The sequence below is a fragment of the Diabrotica virgifera genome, chromosome 10, assembly GCF_917563875.1.
Source record: "Diabrotica virgifera virgifera chromosome 10, PGI_DIABVI_V3a".
NCBI classification, from domain to species: domain Eukaryota; kingdom Metazoa; phylum Arthropoda; class Insecta; order Coleoptera; family Chrysomelidae; genus Diabrotica; species Diabrotica virgifera.
In genome coordinates this window covers 111,664,285-111,685,107 of record NC_065452.1, presented here as the reverse complement: position 1 = coordinate 111,685,107, position 20,823 = coordinate 111,664,285, and the positions used below count along the sequence as shown (strand labels likewise).

The 20,823-nt window shown below is 34.2% G+C and overlaps 1 protein-coding gene across 1 annotated transcript in view; it reads left to right on the top strand.

The window, feature by feature from the left end:
• The first annotated feature begins 2,296 nt into the window (after window positions 1-2,296).
• LOC126893323 (conserved oligomeric Golgi complex subunit 2) overlaps window positions 2,297-20,823 on the top strand; it is a 65,655-nt gene continuing 47,128 nt past the window's right edge. The window contains exons 1-2 of the mRNA XM_050663369.1: window positions 2,297-2,760; window positions 2,822-3,049. Of these exons, the coding sequence (XP_050519326.1) occupies window positions 2,716-2,760; window positions 2,822-3,049 (273 nt within the window). The 5' untranslated portion in view covers window positions 2,297-2,715. The remainder of the gene's footprint in view (window positions 2,761-2,821; window positions 3,050-20,823) is intronic.

Here is a 20,823-nt window from a genome sequence, read left to right as displayed (position 1 = left end):
TGTTGTGTACGGTTGTGTACAAATCATAGAAAAGTTAGAAAAATGCATAGATAGGTAAATAGTAATTAGTTTATAACTGTTTTATCTGAAACGAAACAACAAATAAATACACGTAGGTACCTATATTTACAAAAACATTGTCTAACTTTTTTTATATCCCTTTTCCTTACTAAATTTGACAGCAAAAATAACATATACATTTTGTAACTTGGGAATTCCGAATAAGTTATAAGTAGTACTTAGATATTATTTAAATAAAATACTTTAACAAGCTTTGTAAGTTCTGGTATTTTATTTTAATAATATAGGTGAGATTATTTCTCGTAAAATAAGAAGATATTTTAATTAGTAACAAAAGGGCCCGCAAGAGGCGCTGAACGGATGAAATTAATGCTTGTCCATTTAAATTTCCCGCCAAATGGTGATTAGTTAACACTACGGTCGCATGTGGCGAAAGGAACCAAATTTTTACAGTGAGTTGCCTATCTATCCGGTAATACTATATTATTTATCTATGGGCACGACACGAAGAATGCGGCGAACGGCCGAACGGCGAATGCCATAGATAAATAATATAGTATTACCGGATAGATAGGCAACTCACTGTAAAAATTTGGTTCCTTTCGCCACATGCGACCGTAGTGTTAACTAATCACCATTTGGCGGGAAATTTAAATGGACAAGCATTAGGTTCGTTCCAAGACGACACATTTGTACGATCCCTTGAACCGCCACGAAATCGATTGGACTGTTTTAATGCGCAGAATCGCCCTTGAACGGTTTTCTTTCGATCTCGATCCGAATACCGGTACGTAACCCTCTTGGAACGAATTCGTGTACCATTTCAAGTTCGAGTTGCGCTTGAGCCATTTTCAGTGCGAGTACCACTGTACCACTAGTAGTTTGCTAGATGGTTAGAAATTAATATTTCTAATGTCCACTTTACATCAACAATAAATTGAACAAGAAATTGACAAAGTTATTCAATACCAAATTTGACGAGTACAAAATGTATGGTTTGTAAAAGAAAGTGAAATAATTTGATGAAATAGAACAATTGGATATGTTTTATTTTGTCAATTTTCTTTTTATTCACGTCAAAATTGGATGTAGAATTGTGTTTTGTATAAGCCAAATTTAACCTTGAATAACTTTGTCAATTTCTTGTTCAATTTATTGTTGATGTAAAGTGGACTTAACATGTTCATTAAACATCACTTCAGCTTCAAAACCTTTCCCAGAATCGATATCTGACATTAAATCGTTGTCTTCTATGAAAAAAGAAAATAATAAATTATCCATTTTTATAAGATTAATTTGAAAAAAAAAGAATTAATAATTATTTAAACGTAAATCAAGATTCACAGGTACTAATAGCGTAAATTGTGGATTATTCTATTATTGAATCATCAGCTGATCTCATAGCAGTGACCAGTAACAATGAAAACAATCCTAACTGCGCAAGTCAGTACAAATAGTTTCTGCTTGAAGGCATGTATCAAAAGGGCCGTTCAGTTACCGATTTCGAAGCGGTACATGGATCGCTTGGAACAACACGGTGTACGATACCAATCATCGTTCATGTTCGCTTGGAACGCATTTTTTATAATGCGCATGACGAGGGCAATACGAAGGACGGTTTTCATGTCACTTGGAACGCGCCTATTAATTTCATCCGTTCAGCGCCTCTTGCGGGCCCTTTTGTTACTAATTAAAATATCTTCTTATTTTACGAGAAATAATCTCACCTATATTATTAAAATAAAATACCAGAACTTACAAAGCTTGTTAAAGTATTTTATTTAAATAATATCTAAGTAATACTTATAACTTATTCGGAATTCCCAAGTTACAAAATGTATATGTTATTTTTGCTGTCAAATTTAGTAAGGAAAAGGGATATAAAAAAAGTTAGACAATGTTTTTGTAAATATAGGTACCTACGTGTATTTATTTGTTGTTTCGTTTCAGATAAAACAGTTATAAACTAATTACTATTTACCTATCTATGCATTTTTCTAACTTTTCTATGATCTGTACACAACCGTACACAACAATAATAAACCATGTTCAGTTTTTTTATTAACACAACACAAAACTTCTTTCGTTTCGTAACTAAAACAAAACTACACTTTATCAACGAAGGATAAGGAACCAACTTAAATTGAAATTACTAAGAACAAATCGTTAAAGATAATACAATAAAAACTGTAAACTAATGGAAAATTATTTCCACTAACTTTCATTGTCATTACTTTTGACAGAATTGACATTGCCGAGTTAAGCCTCGTTTGATTATTTTATTTGTGACATTCAGATATGGCGTTAACATAAATGATTGGTTAAAGTCTTCGTGAGCGAGATAGGCTGTCATTTCTCTTTATTAGCTGACCGTAGTGAAAGTGATGGGGGAAATTCCCCAGTTTGTTCATATAAGATTCCAGGGCATGGTCGTGCCATCCCGCATCCGTGTTGACGTGTTGACAGATTTTGACACCTTTCCGCAAAAGCAAAATAAACTCTAATTTTAGAATTTAGAAATTAAATCGCGGTTTTTGAATTGGGATTAAGTAATCCAATTATTACAATAATTAATTATTGATATATTCGATAGTATTAATTCGATAACTATTCCTGTATTACGTGGTTTAACCCATAGATGTTGACGTTGTTATTTTTTTCGCATTTAAATAAAAGTAAAAATTTAAAAATAAGATGACATCAAATGACGATATTCTTTGGAAGGAATCTTTTTTTGAAGTAAGAAATTTATTTTAAGCTTAATATTTTGTATATATTGTCTAATATTATTCAATTTTAGAAAAATTTTAGTGTGGATAATAGTCTTTCAACGTTCACTCAAAAGTATGATTTAGATACGCTTAGAAGTCATTTGAAAAGTTATGGCACAGAACTGCAGCAACGGATGAGTGAGATTTTAAAGGATGAAACAGAAGCAATAGTCAATTTAGCAGAATATCTAACTAATCTAAATGTGAAGATTGAACATCTATCTCTCCCTTTTTTTCAACTTCGGGAAGAAATCATGGTATGTATGCTTTAATTTAAACTCAAATTATTTAGTACAGCATACCACAATGCCTTTCTTAATTCTAGTCCATTATTATTGAAACTGAATGTACAGGTAAAAGTGTGAATGATAGATTAATTCTAAATCTTCTAATCTTTTTATAAGCAATTTTGCTTGTTCATTGACATATAGATACCTCAATGGAAGGTTGTCACTCCATAGAGGTGACTCCCAAAACTCCATTTTGACCACATGTGTCTCCCGCATTCTGCTTATGTGGTTATTCCATTCTTTTTTTCTATTTAGTGTCTATTCATGTATACACTCTATGTTACATTGTCTTGTAATGTCTTCACTCTTCTTTCATTCTCTCACCATATTTCCTGTAATTAGTCTCAGTACTCTCATCTCTGCCGTTTATAGTAGTATTTGTGTTGTGGCTGTATTGGGTCTTGTTTCTGATTCATATGTCGTTGGTTGTATACTGGCTTTATAAATTCTTGACGTCATCTCAGTGTTAATATGTTGGTTTCGCTATATAGTGTTATTAAGACATCCTGCCAGTATATTTGCTTTTTGTACTTGATTTCTCACTTCTTTGTCCAGTTCTCTGTAGCTTGACAATGTAATTCCAAGGTATTTTATTTCCATTTATGTACTTGTTCAATACTGATACCGTCAATTTCTAAATGAGGCCCTCAGAGCAACAGTGGTCTAACCCCAAAAACGAAGTTTTGAGATAAATGAAATCTTTGCATTCATACACTCTGGACCAAAATTAACCGGCCACCTTAAAAATGGGTCATTTTTGATGTCTTATATCTCCTAAACCTGTTATCTGATTTAAGTAATTTTTTAGGATGTTATAGCCTTATTCCTTGACAATATCGTTATAATAATATTGTTGTTAAACATGTAAATTTTCATTGTATACCGGGTGTACGAATCAAACTGTGTTTTTTTCTTAAAGTTTGCATCACCCTGTGGAAAATTCTAGCACTTATAAAATATTGAAATTAAAACCTAACTATAGCCTCATGTTTTCTCAACATTCTGTTTTTTGATTCATTCACTTATGTTGGTGTTATCTCACCCCACACCAGAGAACTGCATTAAACACTGTCAAGAGTGAACTTAAGGAAAGAGAGAGAAAGGGCGAACAAAACTTATTTATCAAGTACTTAAGGCCGGCCGTTGTATGAAAGAGAGGTCCCCAAGTCGCAGTGCAACAGAGAGAAAAGATTCTTTCCCGAGAGATGCTGCCTCTATCGGAGAAATAATGCAATAGATATCTAAGCGAAGCCGCGGACTCCAGACTTTATAGTCAACTGATAGTTTAGTTTCAGTACAGATTGGTATGCAGGTGCGGTCTCGCTAAGATGACTCGAAATCGTTTTATATATGAGGTGCGAACTTTTCATTTTCTAGGAGGTTTAAGGACGGGGTCTCGCTGAAAATTTTACTCAGATAAATACTGTGCTCGTATCTCGTGGTAAAATCTAAACCAAAAGTATTGGAAAAATCTATTTCGCATATTGGTTCATCATAGTTTGTTACCTACTTCTCATGTCCCAATATTATAAAATTATACCAGGGAAGAACAATTATATCACTCAAATTTGTCTAATTGTCTAATTTAGAATGAAAATGTAATTAATGTTTAGAACATTTAATGAAAGCTTATAACCAAGGATGGTACTAAAGATGAGCAATTTGGTCCGTCGGTCTGCCTGACCGCGAATATAACTCCTCCGTCACTGTACCAGGTAGAATAGCGAATGAGGTGTCGAATGAAACCCTATAATCCAAGGATGGTACTAAAGCTGATAAATTTGACCAAGGCTGTCTGTCCATCTGTCCGCCCGACCGCGAATGTAACTACTCCGTCATTATGCCAGGTAGAATGACAAATGAGGTGTCGAATGAATGGTTATAATCCAACGATGGTACTAAAGATAAGCAATTTGGTCCGTCGGTCTGCCTGACCGCGAATATAACTCCTCCGTCACTGTACCAGGTAGAATGACAAATAAGGTTTCGAATGAAAGCTTATAACCGAGGATGGTACTAAAGATGAAAAATTTGACCAAGGCTGTCGGTCCATTTGTCCGTCCGACCGCGAATGTAACTTCTCCGTCATTATGCCAGGGAAAATGACAAATGAGGTTTCAAATGAACGATTATAATCCAACGATGGTACTAAAGTTGAGCAATTTGGTCCGTCGGTCTGCCTGACCGCAAATATAACTCCTCCGTCACTGTACCAGGTAGAATGACCAATAAGGTGTCGAATGAAAGCTTATAACCAAGGATGGTACTAAAGATGAGAAATTTGACCAAGGCTGCCTGTCCATCTGTCCGTCCGACCGCAAATGTAACTTCTCTCCGTCATTATGCCAGGGAAAATGACAAATGAGGTTTCGAATGAACGATTATAATCTAACGATGGTACTAAAGATGAGCAATTTGGTCCGTCGGTCTGCCTGATCGCGAATATAACTCCTCCGTTACTGTACCAGGTAGAATGACAAATGAGGTGTCGAATGAAAGCTTATAATCCAAGGATGGTACTAAAGATGAGCAATTTGACCAAGGCTGTCTGTCCGTCGGTCCGTCCGACCGCGAATATAACTCTTCCGTCACTATACCAGGTTGAATGACAAATGAGGTGTCGAATGAAAGCTTATAATCCAAGGATGGTACTAAAGGTGAGAAATTTGACCAAGGACTTCCGGTTTTACAAATGGGACCGGAAATACCTACTGTTTTAAAGTCACCGGAATAGTAAAAGTGATATATTATTCGACGAACCTTCGCAAGGCGAGAACAAATATATACTTCCGGTTTCATGAGTGTCTTTCCGTCTGTCCTCCTACATACAACTCCTCCGTATTAATACAGATATAATGGCAAATAATGAGGTTTCGAATAAAAGATTATAACACAAGGATGGTATTAAAGATGAGTAATTTAACATCGGACTTCAGTTTTAGAGTTGCAACCGCAAGTATCTGTTTTAAAGTGACTCAAAGTATGATATGAATGTAAATGAATATGATCCAAAATTAGTAAAATCGTATATGAATCGACGCAAAGTTACACGAAGAGTTAAAATATCGACTTCCAGTTCTACTTTCGATTACTTTGGATGAAAACCTAGGACTTACGAAGTCCAATTACTTGTTAACACATGCTCTTGTGAACATGAACGGAAAGAAATAACACGAGTAGCGTTCATCAGCAAATCATCAACGGCTGATAGCAAAACTCTACGAAACTATATATACGTTATAGTCTAAGATCCGAATATAGGTTGACCTGCACCCATCTGCTTTCCGGATGAGACATTTTTTTATTAAATTTCATACATAGACAAAAACGACTTGCATGGCTTGCCTATCAAATTCGTGTCATAGCTATCCTTAAGGTGGGGTGAGCTTAGAGTTTGAAATAAATATTTCAAGCATATTTTTTTGAATTTTTTTTGAACTTATAATAGAATTCTTAAAATCCCATGGACTGATCGGGTCACAAATGAGGAGGTCCTTACAGAAGAATGGGGAAAAACCGAGAAGTATTAACCACCATCAAATCTCAAAAGTTGGAATACTTTGGACACATTATGCGAAATGAATCCAGATATGCCCTCCTACAAGCCATTCTGCAAGGAAAAATATTTGGAAAGCGAGGTCCAGGAAGAAGAAGAACATCCTGGTTAAAGAACCTCAGAACCTGGTTCAACTCAACATATGTGAAGCTTTCCTGCATTGCTGCAGATAAAATAAAGATGCCATGCCATGGTGATCGCCAACATTCGTCACGGACAGGCACAGCAAGAAGAAGAGGATAGAATTATTTTATTTTTAAATTAAATAAGCATATTCACTATAATCGTTGATTGATATATTGGACGGCCTCTAATATCTCAATCAACGCTATAATTCAATGAATTAAAAAAAATAAGGAAAAATATTAAAAAATAAGCCAACGCTCAGTGAATCATGTGAAACGAAAAGATCAAAAATATTTTATTAGCTTTATGAGTATTATGAGTTTATCGAGCATAACTCGTCGAGTTTTTTCAGTTATAACGATTTTTGACTTTTTGGTATTACTCAGAAGTCAAAACAACCAAATTTTTGCTCACGAATGGGTGAAAATCAACATATTTATTATAATAAAAAATAAGCATAAACAAAAAAAATTGTATGTGCAATTTGTATGCACGTTAAAAATTCGGTTAAAATTCACATTCTTATTCCAGTCAAAACACAATAATTAACAAGTCGCTGATGTGGCATTTCGATCATCGACCGAGAAACACATTAAATTTTTATTACTGGTGTTGATAACGTGAACGGTATCAAATTCACATCGTGGGCAGCTGTATTGATTTTAAATAATAAAAAATGTGGCAGAGTCTCGAAGAGTTATAACGCCATTGATGATGATGATGACCAAATACTTTTGAAATTACAAAAATGAATAGGTTTTTTTGTATTACAATCAAGATTATCGTTTTCAGGACAAGCAATTATCATCACAAATAGGATGTTTTGAACAGGGTTATTCAAAGCAGAGTGCTGCATGCACGATTTTTGAAAGAACTCACAATTGGAATTCGATATTTGGTAATCGAAATTACAATTCATGCTTAAATTTAATTGCTAATCACTATTTTCGTACCAAAAACCGGTTTAATGGCGATTGCTATAGTAGCCCTATCTATACCTATAACCCATCTGCACACTAATGGAACGCAGATTCAGATAGAGCGCGTTAAACAGTCTTGCTACCTGGGAACTATTATAAATAATGAGCAGTAGAGCAAAAAAGTTGAAAATGGTGGAGGTATTTAGCATCAACGGTTCTCCTTTAAAATCAATATGACGGCTAACCCTTCAGCGGAATTCAGTCGCAATTTTAAATTTACACCACTATTGACCTCCCCTAAAGGTTAGAATTATAAAATTTGGGGCAGCTCGGAAACAAGATTCAATTCAATAATTATGCTCCCCACCCCTTTTTAATATATTCCCGCTAACTCGGAAAATATCAACCGCACGAAAAAAATTGTCAAAAAGAAATAATTGTAGGAAATCATATTTGAAACAATTTTAAATATTCGTAAGAAAAATGAAAGAGATCAAAATTCAAAATTATGTAAAAGTTAATTATATCTACTAAGTTCTATTTTTGTATTATAGGTACCTACATTTTTGTCGTAAAACTCATAATTAACGAGACAATTCAATAGTTATGCTCTAACTCTAACCTCTAACTGTCACTATTTCCCCCCATAACTTGGAAAATATCGACATCATAAAATAGTTATTTTCCTAACTACTGCGGAAAGTGATAATTTCACGCACGAGACGCCGTTGACCCGAACGACGCGATAGCGGAGTTCGGGCAGGCATTCGAGTGCGAGGAACACACTTTCCGCACGAGTTAGGAATAATATTTATTCTAGGGCCGTACGTTTGGAAAAAGCCACAAAAAATAGAGTTATATCAATTTTTATTTAGAAGTGAAAATACACAAATCAATTATTTGACAAGGTTGTCAAAAACAAACTTTCAATATTAGTTTATTGCATGTATTATAATATATTATAATGCAATATTACAAGGTATTTTACTTTCCCGCACGTCGTGCGTGAAAGTGGAACTTTCGGAAAGGAAATGCGTGCGTGAATCTTTAGTACCATGGTTGGATTATAACCGTTCACTGTACACTCGTCACCTCATCTGTCATTCTGCCTGGCATAATGACGGGGTAGTTACATTCGCGGTCGGACGGACCGATGGACAGACAGCCTTGGTCTAATTTCTCATCTTTAGTACCATCCTTGGATTATAAGCTTTCATTTGACACCTCATTTGTCATTCTACCTGGTACAGTGACGGAGGAGTTATATTCGCGGTCAGGCACACCGACGGATCAAATTTCTCATCTTTAGTACCATCGTTGGATTATAACCATTCATTCGACACCTCATTTGTCATTCTACCTGGCATATTGACGGAGTAGTTACATTCGCGGTCGGACGGACCGATGGACAGACAGCCTTGGTCTAATTTCTCATCTTTAGTACCATCCTTGGATTATAAGCTTTCATTCGACACCTTATTTGTCATTCTACCTGGTACAGTGATGGAGGAGTTATATTCGTGGTCAAGCAGACCGACGGACCAAATTGCTCATCTGTAGTACCATTGTTGGATTATAACCGTTCATTCGACCCCTCATGTGTCATTCTACCTGGCATAATGACGGAGTAGTTATATGCGCGGTCGGACGTACCGACGGACAGACAGTCTAAATTTCTCATCTTTAGTACCATCCTTGGATTATAAGCATTCATTTGACAACTTTATTCGGCAAAAATATTTCTTGGGGATTTTTTGTCCGGGATTTTTTGCGGGGATATTTTGTCAAAAAAAAATTGTGGGGATTATCTGTCCGGGATTTTTTGTGGGGATTATTTGTCCGGGGATTATTTGTGGGGATTATTTGTGAGGATTATTTGTGGGGATTTTTTGTCCTTGGATTTTTTGTCCGGGGATAATTTGTGGGGATTTTTTGTCCGGGATTATTTGTCCGGACCCCTAATAAACTCATATTTGTCAAGTACCGAAATTTCCTAAGGAAAGTTTCAAACGGGCCATTACGCTCCTGAATTTTTGATGTTTATTTAATTTTTTTCGTAGCGCCATCTTATACATAATTGCTACATTAACAGAGCTTAGATTCTTACAGATTCCTATACTTTTTGTGTATTATATGTACAAGATTTACGTTTCACATGCCAATTTCTATTAATTCCAGAAATTTATTTTAAAAGTACACCACGCAAAAAGTACTTTATTAATTCACATTTTTTTAACGTTACATCCTTCCGTTACATATAGGCTAGTGCTAAACGGACTTTTATCATGAAATTCATTTAAATACTTGAGTAATTTAGATATAAACGCTCTTATATTTATTGAGAAAAAAGCAAAACTTTCACATTTTTTTATAAACAATACACAACAGGTAGGGTAGCAAAAATATGGCTGTAATTAGCGAGATATATTGTTAGTAGGTTAAGCATTTTTCGGTATACATATATGCTCTAGATTATGAGTGGTGTACTTTATAAAGGTGATGGGATCGCCTATACTTGTAACATTACCAATGGCCGGCCTTAAATGGCACTCCTAGAATAATGTCAAAAAACTAACACAGTCTTCCTCTGGACTGTGGGTTTATTTCCAAAATGTAGGAGGTCTCAGAACTAAGCTTGACCATTTGTTTATGAATGTTTCCTATTCTCACTACAGTATCATCATATTCAACGAGACTTGGTTGACATGTAACTATGCCGATGAAGAGCTGCAGTTGTTTGACCTCAACATATATAGAACTGATCGCTCCAGTGAAACAAGTTCATTCTCAAGAGGTGGTGGAGTCCTTATTGCAGTTCATAAGAGCTTAAGCAGTAGATCTTTAAAAGTTAACTGGTCAATCGAACAGCTTTTTGTCTTGGTGACCGAAGGTGGAAATCAGTTTATTATAGGAACAGCATATTTTCCACCGAAGTCTACATTTGACAAATATTCCATATTTTGTGAAACCCTGGAAAAAATAGCCGAAGATTATCCATCTGCACACTATTATCTGGCTGCTGACTTCAATTTACCAAACTGCGAATGGTTTTCAAATGATATGTGCTCTTCAACAGTTCCTCTGCCAGATGCCACAGCTTCTGAAGTTGAAGCCCTGCAGGTTGTGTCTGGTATGTGTGCATACCACAATTTGTTTCAGTCCAATACTATTGTGAATGCAACTGGTAGTATTCTGGACTTGGTGTTGGTTGATGATGCTGATGTAACTGTGTCCAGAGCTGATGAAGCTCTTTTGAGGGAGGGTATGCATCACCCACCCCTGGAATTTGAGATAAAGATGACCAAAAGGCGCCCCAATGATGGTGGTTTGGTTAGTGACGGTTTTTATAGGGACTTCAAGTCGGCTGACTATGTGAAAATAACTGATTTTTTGTCACAGTTCTGTTGGGATAATTTATTTTTAGGAAAAACACTGAATCAAATTTTAAATATTTTCTATGATATAGTTTACTTAGCTATAGAATTATTCATCCCCCTAAAAAGGTATTCAAAACATAGATTCCCTCCTTGGTTCTCTTTAGAGTTAAAGAACCTGATAGTTGAGAAAAAGAAAGCTCACAAAAAATATCTTTTATCTAAATCAGTTCTGGATTATCAGACTTTTTCACAGCTGAGGGCTAATTGTAAATTGTTAAAAGCTGAAAGCTACAGAAATCATATTTACTTAACAGAATTGTCAATAAGAAATAATTTGAAGGGATTTTGGTCATTTGTGAATTCACGGAGAGGAAAGCCCTCTATGCCCGCTGTGTTGAGGTATGGTGGTGTTAGATCCGGTCACGGACCAGATATTGTAAATCTTTTTGCAGAATATTTTTCTACAGTATATTCCACTCAAATATGTGTCACATCCAGTGACTCACCTACATTTGGTCTTACTAATTTGACTGGTTTCAACATAACTATATCTGATATTTATCTAAAATTATCGGAACTGGATGCGAATAAGGGTCCTGGTCCTGATGGATTGCCTCCTAGCTTTCTCAAGAACTGTTGTTTTATATTATCGAGACCTCTTTTTCACATCTTTAATCTATCCTTAAATAAGGGTGAATTTCCAGAATCTTGGAAAAATAGTTTTTTAACACCCATTTATAAAGCGGGAGATAATTCATTGGTGAATAATTACAGGCCCATTAGTATAATTAGTGTAATACCAAAGATATTTGAATGTTTTGTATGTGACTATCTTAAAGCTTCACTTGAAAAACAACTAGTAGACCAACAATTTGGATTTCGGAATAGCAGATCAACCGAATGTAACACACTAGTATTTGTGGACTTCCTGAGGAAGGCATTGGAGAGGGGTTGTAGGGTACATGCACTATACACCGATTTCTCCAAGGCCTTTGATCGGGTCAACCATAATATTTTAATATTTAAACTTAAACAAATGGGTGTTAATGGCCCCTTGAGTGGCTGAGAACATACTTGATTGACCGAGTTCAGATGGTGCGTATCAGGGATTTTGTTTCCAGTGAGATTAAGGTTCATTCAGGAGTACTTCAGGGTTCACATTTGGGGCCCCTGTTATTTAACATATACATCAATGATATACACCACGCTTCCTACACAGTTCACCTCTGCTTTTTGCAGATGATCTAAAGTTCTATACAATTATCAACAATACAGAAGATTGTATTAATCTTCAACATGATCTTGATCGGTTGAGTGAGTGGTGTATGCGGAATGCCATGGCCCTGAATGAATCTAAGTGTCATGCTATTTCTTTTGGACGATCGAGAGACCCAATAGAATATAATTATAATATACAGAATATTGCTGTTGACTGGGTTACTGAAATTCGTGATTTGGGAATTAATTTAGACTGTAAACTTTTATTTGAATCACATTATACTTCAAGAATTTCCAAATCTTTACAAATGCTTGGTTTTATAAAAAGATGCACTAGAGACTTTCAGAATATTGAAGCAATTAAATTACTATATTGTTCTTTAGTTAGACCTCATCTAGAGTATTGTTCTTGTGTTTGGTCTCCATCTTACAATATTTACATAACAAAAATCGAGACAGTCCAACACAAGTTCTTAAGGTACATAGCATATAAACTGGGTATACCTTTTGAGTTAAATCAGTTAAATTATTATCAAATTGAAACCCAATTGGGTATTCTCTCATTGCATGACCGACAAGTAATTAAGGATGCAAGGATGCTCTATGGCATAATTAATTCAATAGTTTTGTGTCCTCAGCTACTTGAGCAGGTCGGTCTCCACGTACCTCTCCGTAGAACTCGATTAAATCAAACATTCCATGTTCCTATCCATAGAACCAACTATGCATATAACAACTTTTTATCTCGAGCACTAAGAAGGGCAAATATTCACCCTGATTTAGATTTCTTTGCACCGAAGTCTGAATTCATCTCTGGCCTCAGACGTATGTTTGTTTGAGTAGTTGTTGGATAGATAGTCATTAATGTGATATATAAATCTGATTTGTGTGATTAAGTTTGTGATATTTATATTTTATTGTATTATTGTTTTATTATTACTATTTTATTGTATTTTAATTATTATTGACACATGTATTTTGTATATTGGACTTATAAACTTGTAATCTTATTGGGCAGTAGCCCGTTGAAAATAAATAAATAAATAGATAATAAAAAAGTTAGGCGCTTGAACAACTAAACATGTTTTTTATCAATACAGGGTGTTTTTAAAAAATGTTGGCAAAGTTTAAGGGGTAATTCTGATGAAAAAGTAATGACAGTTTGCTTTATAACCTTATGTCCGCAAATGCTTCATTTCCGAGATAGGGGGTGTTGAAATTTTTCTGACAAACTGACGACTTTTTTATTATTTTAAAACCGGTTGAGACATGCACATGAAATTTGGTGGGTTTTAAGACGTAGTTATTGCACATTTTTTGGCATACAATTAAGCATTTAATATTCACCATTGGCGCGCATACGGGTAATATGATTGCTCAAATTACCCGTATGCGTGCCAATGGTGAATATTAAATCCTTAATTGTATGTCAAGAAATATGCAATAACTACGTCATAAAACCCACTAAATTGCATTTGGATATCTCAACCGGTTTTAAAGTAATAAATAAATCGTGAGTTTGTCAGAAAAATTTCAACACCCCCTATCTCGGAAACGAAGCATTTGCGGACATAAGTTTATAAAGCAAACTGTCATTATTTTTTCATGCAGAATTACCTCTTAAACTTTGCCAAAATTTTTTAAAAATACCCTGTATTGATAAAAAACATGTCTAGTTGTTAAAGCACCTAACTTTTTTATTATACAACATCAGCGAATGAATAAAAAAAGAGAATGTTGAGAAAACGTGAGGCTATAGTTAGGTTTTAATTTCAATATTTTATAAATGCTAGAATTTTCCACAGGGTGATGCAAACTTTACACAGTTTGATTCGTACACCCGGTATACAATGAAAATTTACCTGTTTAGCAATAATATTATTATAACGATATTGTCAAGGAATAAGTCTATAACATATTAAAAAAAGCACTTAAATCGGACAAGTTTAGGAGATATAAGACATCAAAAATGACCAATTTTAAAGGTGGCCGGTTAATTTTGGCCCAGAGTGTATTTCCATTATGCTTATGGGATGGCGTTAAAAATTATGTAACGCCATTTAGCCAAATATAGAGGTAGGTTATGTAGACCCTTGTTAATCCGAAGATTTAATGTTGCTGCTTTTATCGATATACAATGCCAGGAAAAAAGTCAGGTTACTAGATGAATTATACACATTTGATACCTCGAATTTCCTAAACCTGTTGTCCGATTTAAATGATTTTTTTAGTATGTTATAGCTTTATTATTTAAGAATCTCAATGTATTAATATTCGAGAGTTTAATATGTGACAAAATTAAGCCTACTATACAAAATGTAATCATTGAACAACAGTATGGTTTTGTAATGGGGAGATCAACTGAAATGAACTTGTTAAATTATACCTCCTTCTTAAATGAAGCATTGGAAAGCAAACAACAGGTAGATGCGATTTATACAGATTTTTCCAAGGCATTCGATAGGGTCAACCATACGTTATTGTTACATAAGATCGAACAGTTAGGTTTCTCTGATCCTCTGCTTAGTTGGATTCGAAATTATCTATTAGATAGAAGGCAGATAGTTCGTTTCTCTAATGAAATTATAGTTAAATCGGGGGTACCTCAAGGCTCCCACTTAGGACCTATCCTTTTTAATTTATTTATAAATGACATAAATAAAAGTTTCAATTTTGCTCAATTTCTTCTATTTGCTGATGACCTTAAATTATTTCACATAATTACCTCTGATTTGGATCGCTACAATTTGCAATCAGATCTTAATGGTCTTGTGGAATGGTGCTCACTTAATGGTATGGACTTAAATGCAAACAAATGTCATGCTATAACTTTTGCTCGACTGAGAAACTTTGAGAATAATTCTTACTATATACGGGACACTATGTTACAATTAGTTGACTCAGTTACAGATCTGGGTGTTATTCTTGACACTAACTTGAATTTCAACCTACACATTAATAGCATGGTTTCTAAGTCATTAAAGATGCTTGGCTTTGTTAAAAGATGTAGCTATGACTTTACGACTGGTCGTTCTTTAAAACTCCTTTATTGTTCTTTGGTTAGACCACACTTAGATTATGCATCATGTGTTTGGTCACCTCAATATAATTGCCACATTAATGAAATTGAACAAGTTCAGCGTAAATTCTTACGTTATTATGCTTATAAGATGCATCTCACTGGTCAAAGTTATGAGTCTTTACTGCAAACTATTCGACTTGACTCATTACAGAGTCGTCGTCAACATAAAGATCTTTGCTTCTTATATAACTTAATTCATGGTCATAAATTCTGTATCTCACTCTTAAATAAAATTGGTCTACATGTACCTTCAAGGACCACCCGTTCTGTGACCACCTTCCACGAGGTCATTAACCGTACAAACTATGGTTCAAGTTCCTATCTCTGTAAAACTATTAAATTAGCAAATACATTATCTCCGCATATTGATTTCTTTATGAACGACTTTACTGCGTTTTCCACACAATTACATTTATATTTAACTTAATGTTCTAATTTCAAGACTGATTTGTCAATTGCAAAATGTTTTAGATATTTAGATTTTTTACTTTACTTTATATTATAGGACTAGCTGTCAATTGTTAAATGAGAGCAAGTAATTTTATTTTTTTGTTGTTGTTTATTATGTATTTACCAATTTTGTACCTACTAGCACTAGTTCTTATTTTGAATTCTTTTTATAATTTGTGTGACATTTTAATTGTATCATGTACTAATGGATTTCGGTCCGTCAATAAATAATAAATAAATATTGTTGCTCAGCAGGTAAATTCATGTTATACCAGGTGTAACAATCATACTGTGTTTTTTCCTTAAAGTTCGGAACACTCTGGAATATTATAGCATAGATAAAATATTGAAATTAAAACTCAATTGTAGCCTTAGGCTTTTTCTACATATTCTTTTTGATTCATTTGCTGATGTTGGATAATAAAAAAGTTAGGTACTTTAACAACTAGCCATGTTCTTCATTAATAGAGGGTGTTTCTAAATAAGTGTGACAAATTTTAAGGGGTAATTCTGCATGAACAATAATGACTGCTTTATAAACATATGCTCACAAATGCTTCATTTCCAAGATACGGAATGTTGAATTTTTTCTTACAAACTGACAGTTTATTTGTTGCTCTAAAACTGGTTGAGATATGCAAAGGAAATTTGGTAAATAAAAGTTTGTCGCACTTATTTAAAAACACTCTGTATTGACGAAAAAGAAGGCTAGTTGTTAAAGTACCTAACTTTTTTATTATCCAACATAAGCAAATGAATAAAAAAAAATGTTAAGAAAGCCTAAGGCCACAATTGAGTTTTAATTTCCATATTTTATCGATGCTATAATATTCCACTATACCCTTGCAACAAGCCACCAATCTTTAGAAACTATAGAAATCACTCTCACGAATGACTTATCCATCCTTAGCGAATATCTTAAGAAATGGAGACTACAGCCATTTCTTAATCAAAAACTGAAACTGAAGTATCAGCTTTTCATCTCAACAACAAGCTGGCAAACAGAGAATTGCGAGTGTATTTTAATAACAAGCTGTTAAAACACAATAAATACCCGAAATACCTTGGGGTTACTCTAGACAGAACGCTCACATTCAGAGAACACCTGACGAAAACAGCAGCAAAATTGAAAATACGCAACAATATAATACAGAAACTCTGCGGCACTACATGGGCGTCCACAGCATCAACATTAAGATCCTCTGCTCTTGGCCTGATATATCTGGTAGCAGAATACTGTGCTCCAGTGTGGCTAAATAGCAGGCATACTCACCTGGTCGACACCCAATATGGCTACCTACCCTTAGTAATATAGCACCACCCAACCTACGTCGCGAACATGCATTGGTTAAAGAATATAACAAAATAATGGACAGTCGCCAGCTTCTAGTCCAGAACGACATCCCCTATATTCTTGGAAACCGTCTCTGATCCAGGTTACCCCCTCTACAATCAGCAGCAATCCAACTTTGACTTAAATACCCAATGGAGAGAAGATTGGGAAAGTAGGACAGATCCGCATTACCATAGTCTACCGGACATCATAGGGAAACCTGGCGAATTTGAACGTCCCTGTAAGATTTGGGCAGCCCTTAATCAAATTCGAACAAACTGTGGAAGATGCGCCGACTCCCTCTACAGATGGGGTAAACTCCCCTCGCCTTCTTGTGACTGCGGCGCTGCAAGACAGACGACCAGTCACATTGTTCAGGACTGCCCACGCAGAGCATACACAGGCGACCCTATAGACTTTGTAATGGCAACCGAAGGGTCAATCGAGTATATAAAAAAATTGGACATCTGTTTGTGATGCATTGTATAATGCATAAATCTAAATATATTCTGTGATGTACTTAAGCCATACGCTACATAAAAAAAAAATAAAATAAATATCCCATAGTGTCTTACTATCGATTTTTTATCTCCAATGTTTCAAGCAATCTCTTTGTACTCTCTGTCACAAGTCGTGTTTCTGCCACGTATGTCATTATTGGTCTGATGATTGTTTTGTAAATTCTGCCTTTCATTTCTTTTTCAATATTTTTATTTCTCCATATTGTGTCATTCAGGCAACCTGCGGCTATGTTTGCTCTATTCACTTGATCTTCCACTTCTGTTTCGAGCTTTCCATAGCTAGATAGTGTGATGCCTAGGCATTTAAACTCCATCACTTGTTATCCATTATCTGAACCTCCAGCTCCAATTTACATCTTAATGGATTTGCTGTTATAATCATGCATTTTGTTTTTTTTTGGGGAAATTAATTTTTTATGATAATTAAAATAAACAATAAACAACTTTAAAAACATTTCATAATGAGTGTAGTTACTATACATGCATAAGATGGGCCCAATCAGTCAAGTAGTTTTTAAACGATTCTATTTGTTTGTTTATGTTTAGTATTTTGCTTATTGCATGTCATTTGAGAGAAAAAATGTCATTTTCAAATAGCTGTACACCCGCTTTAACAATATAAGCAAGGGTCTTTGGTCTCATTCTCTTCTTAAGGTCTTAAATTTTCATGGTTTTAAATTATCTTATTAAAAAATTATTTAATTTTTTAAAAATTTAAAAAATAAACTATCTTCATTTCTTCAAATGCTTATTTTTTGGTTTAATTTGCAATAACTTTTTGTTTACAAACATTTTCTAATGTAAAAAATCACATTTTAAACAGCAAGAATTAAAAAAAAATGTTTGTTAAACATTTTTATTGACAATGTGTAGTTTGTTCACAATATTGAAATGAATAAATATACCCATAAGACGATAGCCTTTTATATGGACTTCCCCCAGATAGTTCATTTAAAAAATAGCGGCCAGTTTCATTTCTTGGGGTCCTGGGGCAATAATTCGCATAATGTAACAACATCTATGAATTTTTATATAAGGTTTCTGGTTGTTTATTTTATTTTCTGTTACTTGAATCTTTATATTTTCGCCATTTTTATCTACAATTTCTCTATAAACTTTTGGAAAAGTCTTATTCTGTAACACTTTCGCTGCCACCAATTTATTAGTTACTTTAGTATTGAGCCAATCCAAAAAAATCTATTAAATTCCACAGTTTGTAAATGCCAAATCACACAAGAGCTCTAAACCTAACTATTCCTAGACACAGGCTTACTCTAACAGAACGGAGTCCACTATATGCCTGTATCAAATTCCACAAGTTACCATCAGCGTTAAAACAAGAGATTCCATTTGGAAGATCTAAAAGAGAGTTATTTAAATATCTGGTCATTGTAGAACCATATACTGTGGTGAAATACCTGGAGTATTAGTTGTTTTTGTTTTTGTAACATGTAATGTCTAATTTTTAATTTTAATTTTAATTATGATAATTGTTCTATGTACTTTAGATTTATACAATCTCTTTTCTTTTTACTTTTACTTTTACTTGACGTTATTTTCTCAAATATGTAAAAATTTTATGCAAATAAAAATTATTCTATTCCAAAAGGCGACAGTGGCACCTGACTCCTTTTGGCAAGCAAACAAAACGTCTTTTGGCAACTGATGGCAGCGAATGTGTTATTGTTCATATTTTTATAAAATTTCTGTTTTGTTTAGTAGTAGTAGTAGTAACCTTTATTTCGAAAATTGTACACACACATATACAAAGACATACACATATACGCAGAGCGAAATACATGTCAAAAAAGAAAAAAATTACAGAAATCCTGTTACATATTTGAATTCATAAAATCTATTACCTTATAAGTATGGTTCTATCTGCAATAGTAATCTAAGTACAGCCTTTTTATACTGCGTTAGATTTGTCATCACTCTAATGTCATGGGGCAATTTATTGAAGAATCTCATGCAAGAATATGTGGCACCTTTTTCTGTCACAGTCAATCTGTGAATGGGGTAGATATATTTAATCTCCCTATTAATACTTAAATAGGTGTTTATTTCTGAAGAGGAATAGTAGGCATTCCTCAATATAGGTCAGAAGGATATATAACAGAAGATCACTTGGATATTCCATGTTTGATCTGGTTGTTCTAAACATTAAACAGTTCGTTTTTTGTATATTAATAATTAGTCCTTCACTGGAGAACCATTTTAACATGTCTCCATAAATATCAACAGATTCATTTAGTAGAATCTCCAAATGATCTGCTGTTACTAGGACCTTTGTAACATCAGCATAATTAATTAGATTGCAATTGTTGTTATTAAGACAGTAAGACATATCATTTATGTACAAAATGAAAATTATAGGCCCTATTATGCTGCCCTGAGGAATGCCTAATTTTATAGGTTTAATTTATGATTTAATTATTATCCTTTACTACAATTACCCTTCCTGATCTTCCTGATAAGAATGATTTGAACCACTTAAGAGCTACACCATTTATACCATATAAGCTTAGTTTTCTCAGTAATAGATCATGATTTACACAATCTTATGCTTTTGTGAAAGAACCCTGTTCTAGAAATAACCCTAATATTGCCTCGTTCTGTTCTAGTGCTTGTAAAACACTTTGAGTGAATTGATATATGGCTGTCTGTGCCCATTTGCCTTTAAGATAATATGCATGTTGACTATTATTGAATACTTTGTGTTGTAACATAATATTCAATCAACCTGTTGCTCATACATTTTTCAAGTATTTTCGAAAAACTTGGCAACAAGCTAATTGCCCGATAATTCTCAATCTATGTCATACTTCCTTTCTTGTGTAAAGGTCTAATTACTGCTAATTTAGTATATCAGGGAACACACCTGATTTAAAAGAAGTATTTACTGCATATGTTACTGGTATTGCAATCTCATTTACACATCTTTTAAGTAGTGATGTTGAAATTTCATCATCACCACTACTCTCTTTATTTTTCAAACCTTTTATAATTAAAACAATTTCTTCCTGAGTTACAGGCCTTAAGTACATAGATCTATTCGCTTGTTTTATAGATGATTCATAAGAGTCTGTGGAAAATTAAGATACCAACAGTGACGCACAGTTTAAGAAATAGTCGTTAACATTTTTTGCCACTGTACT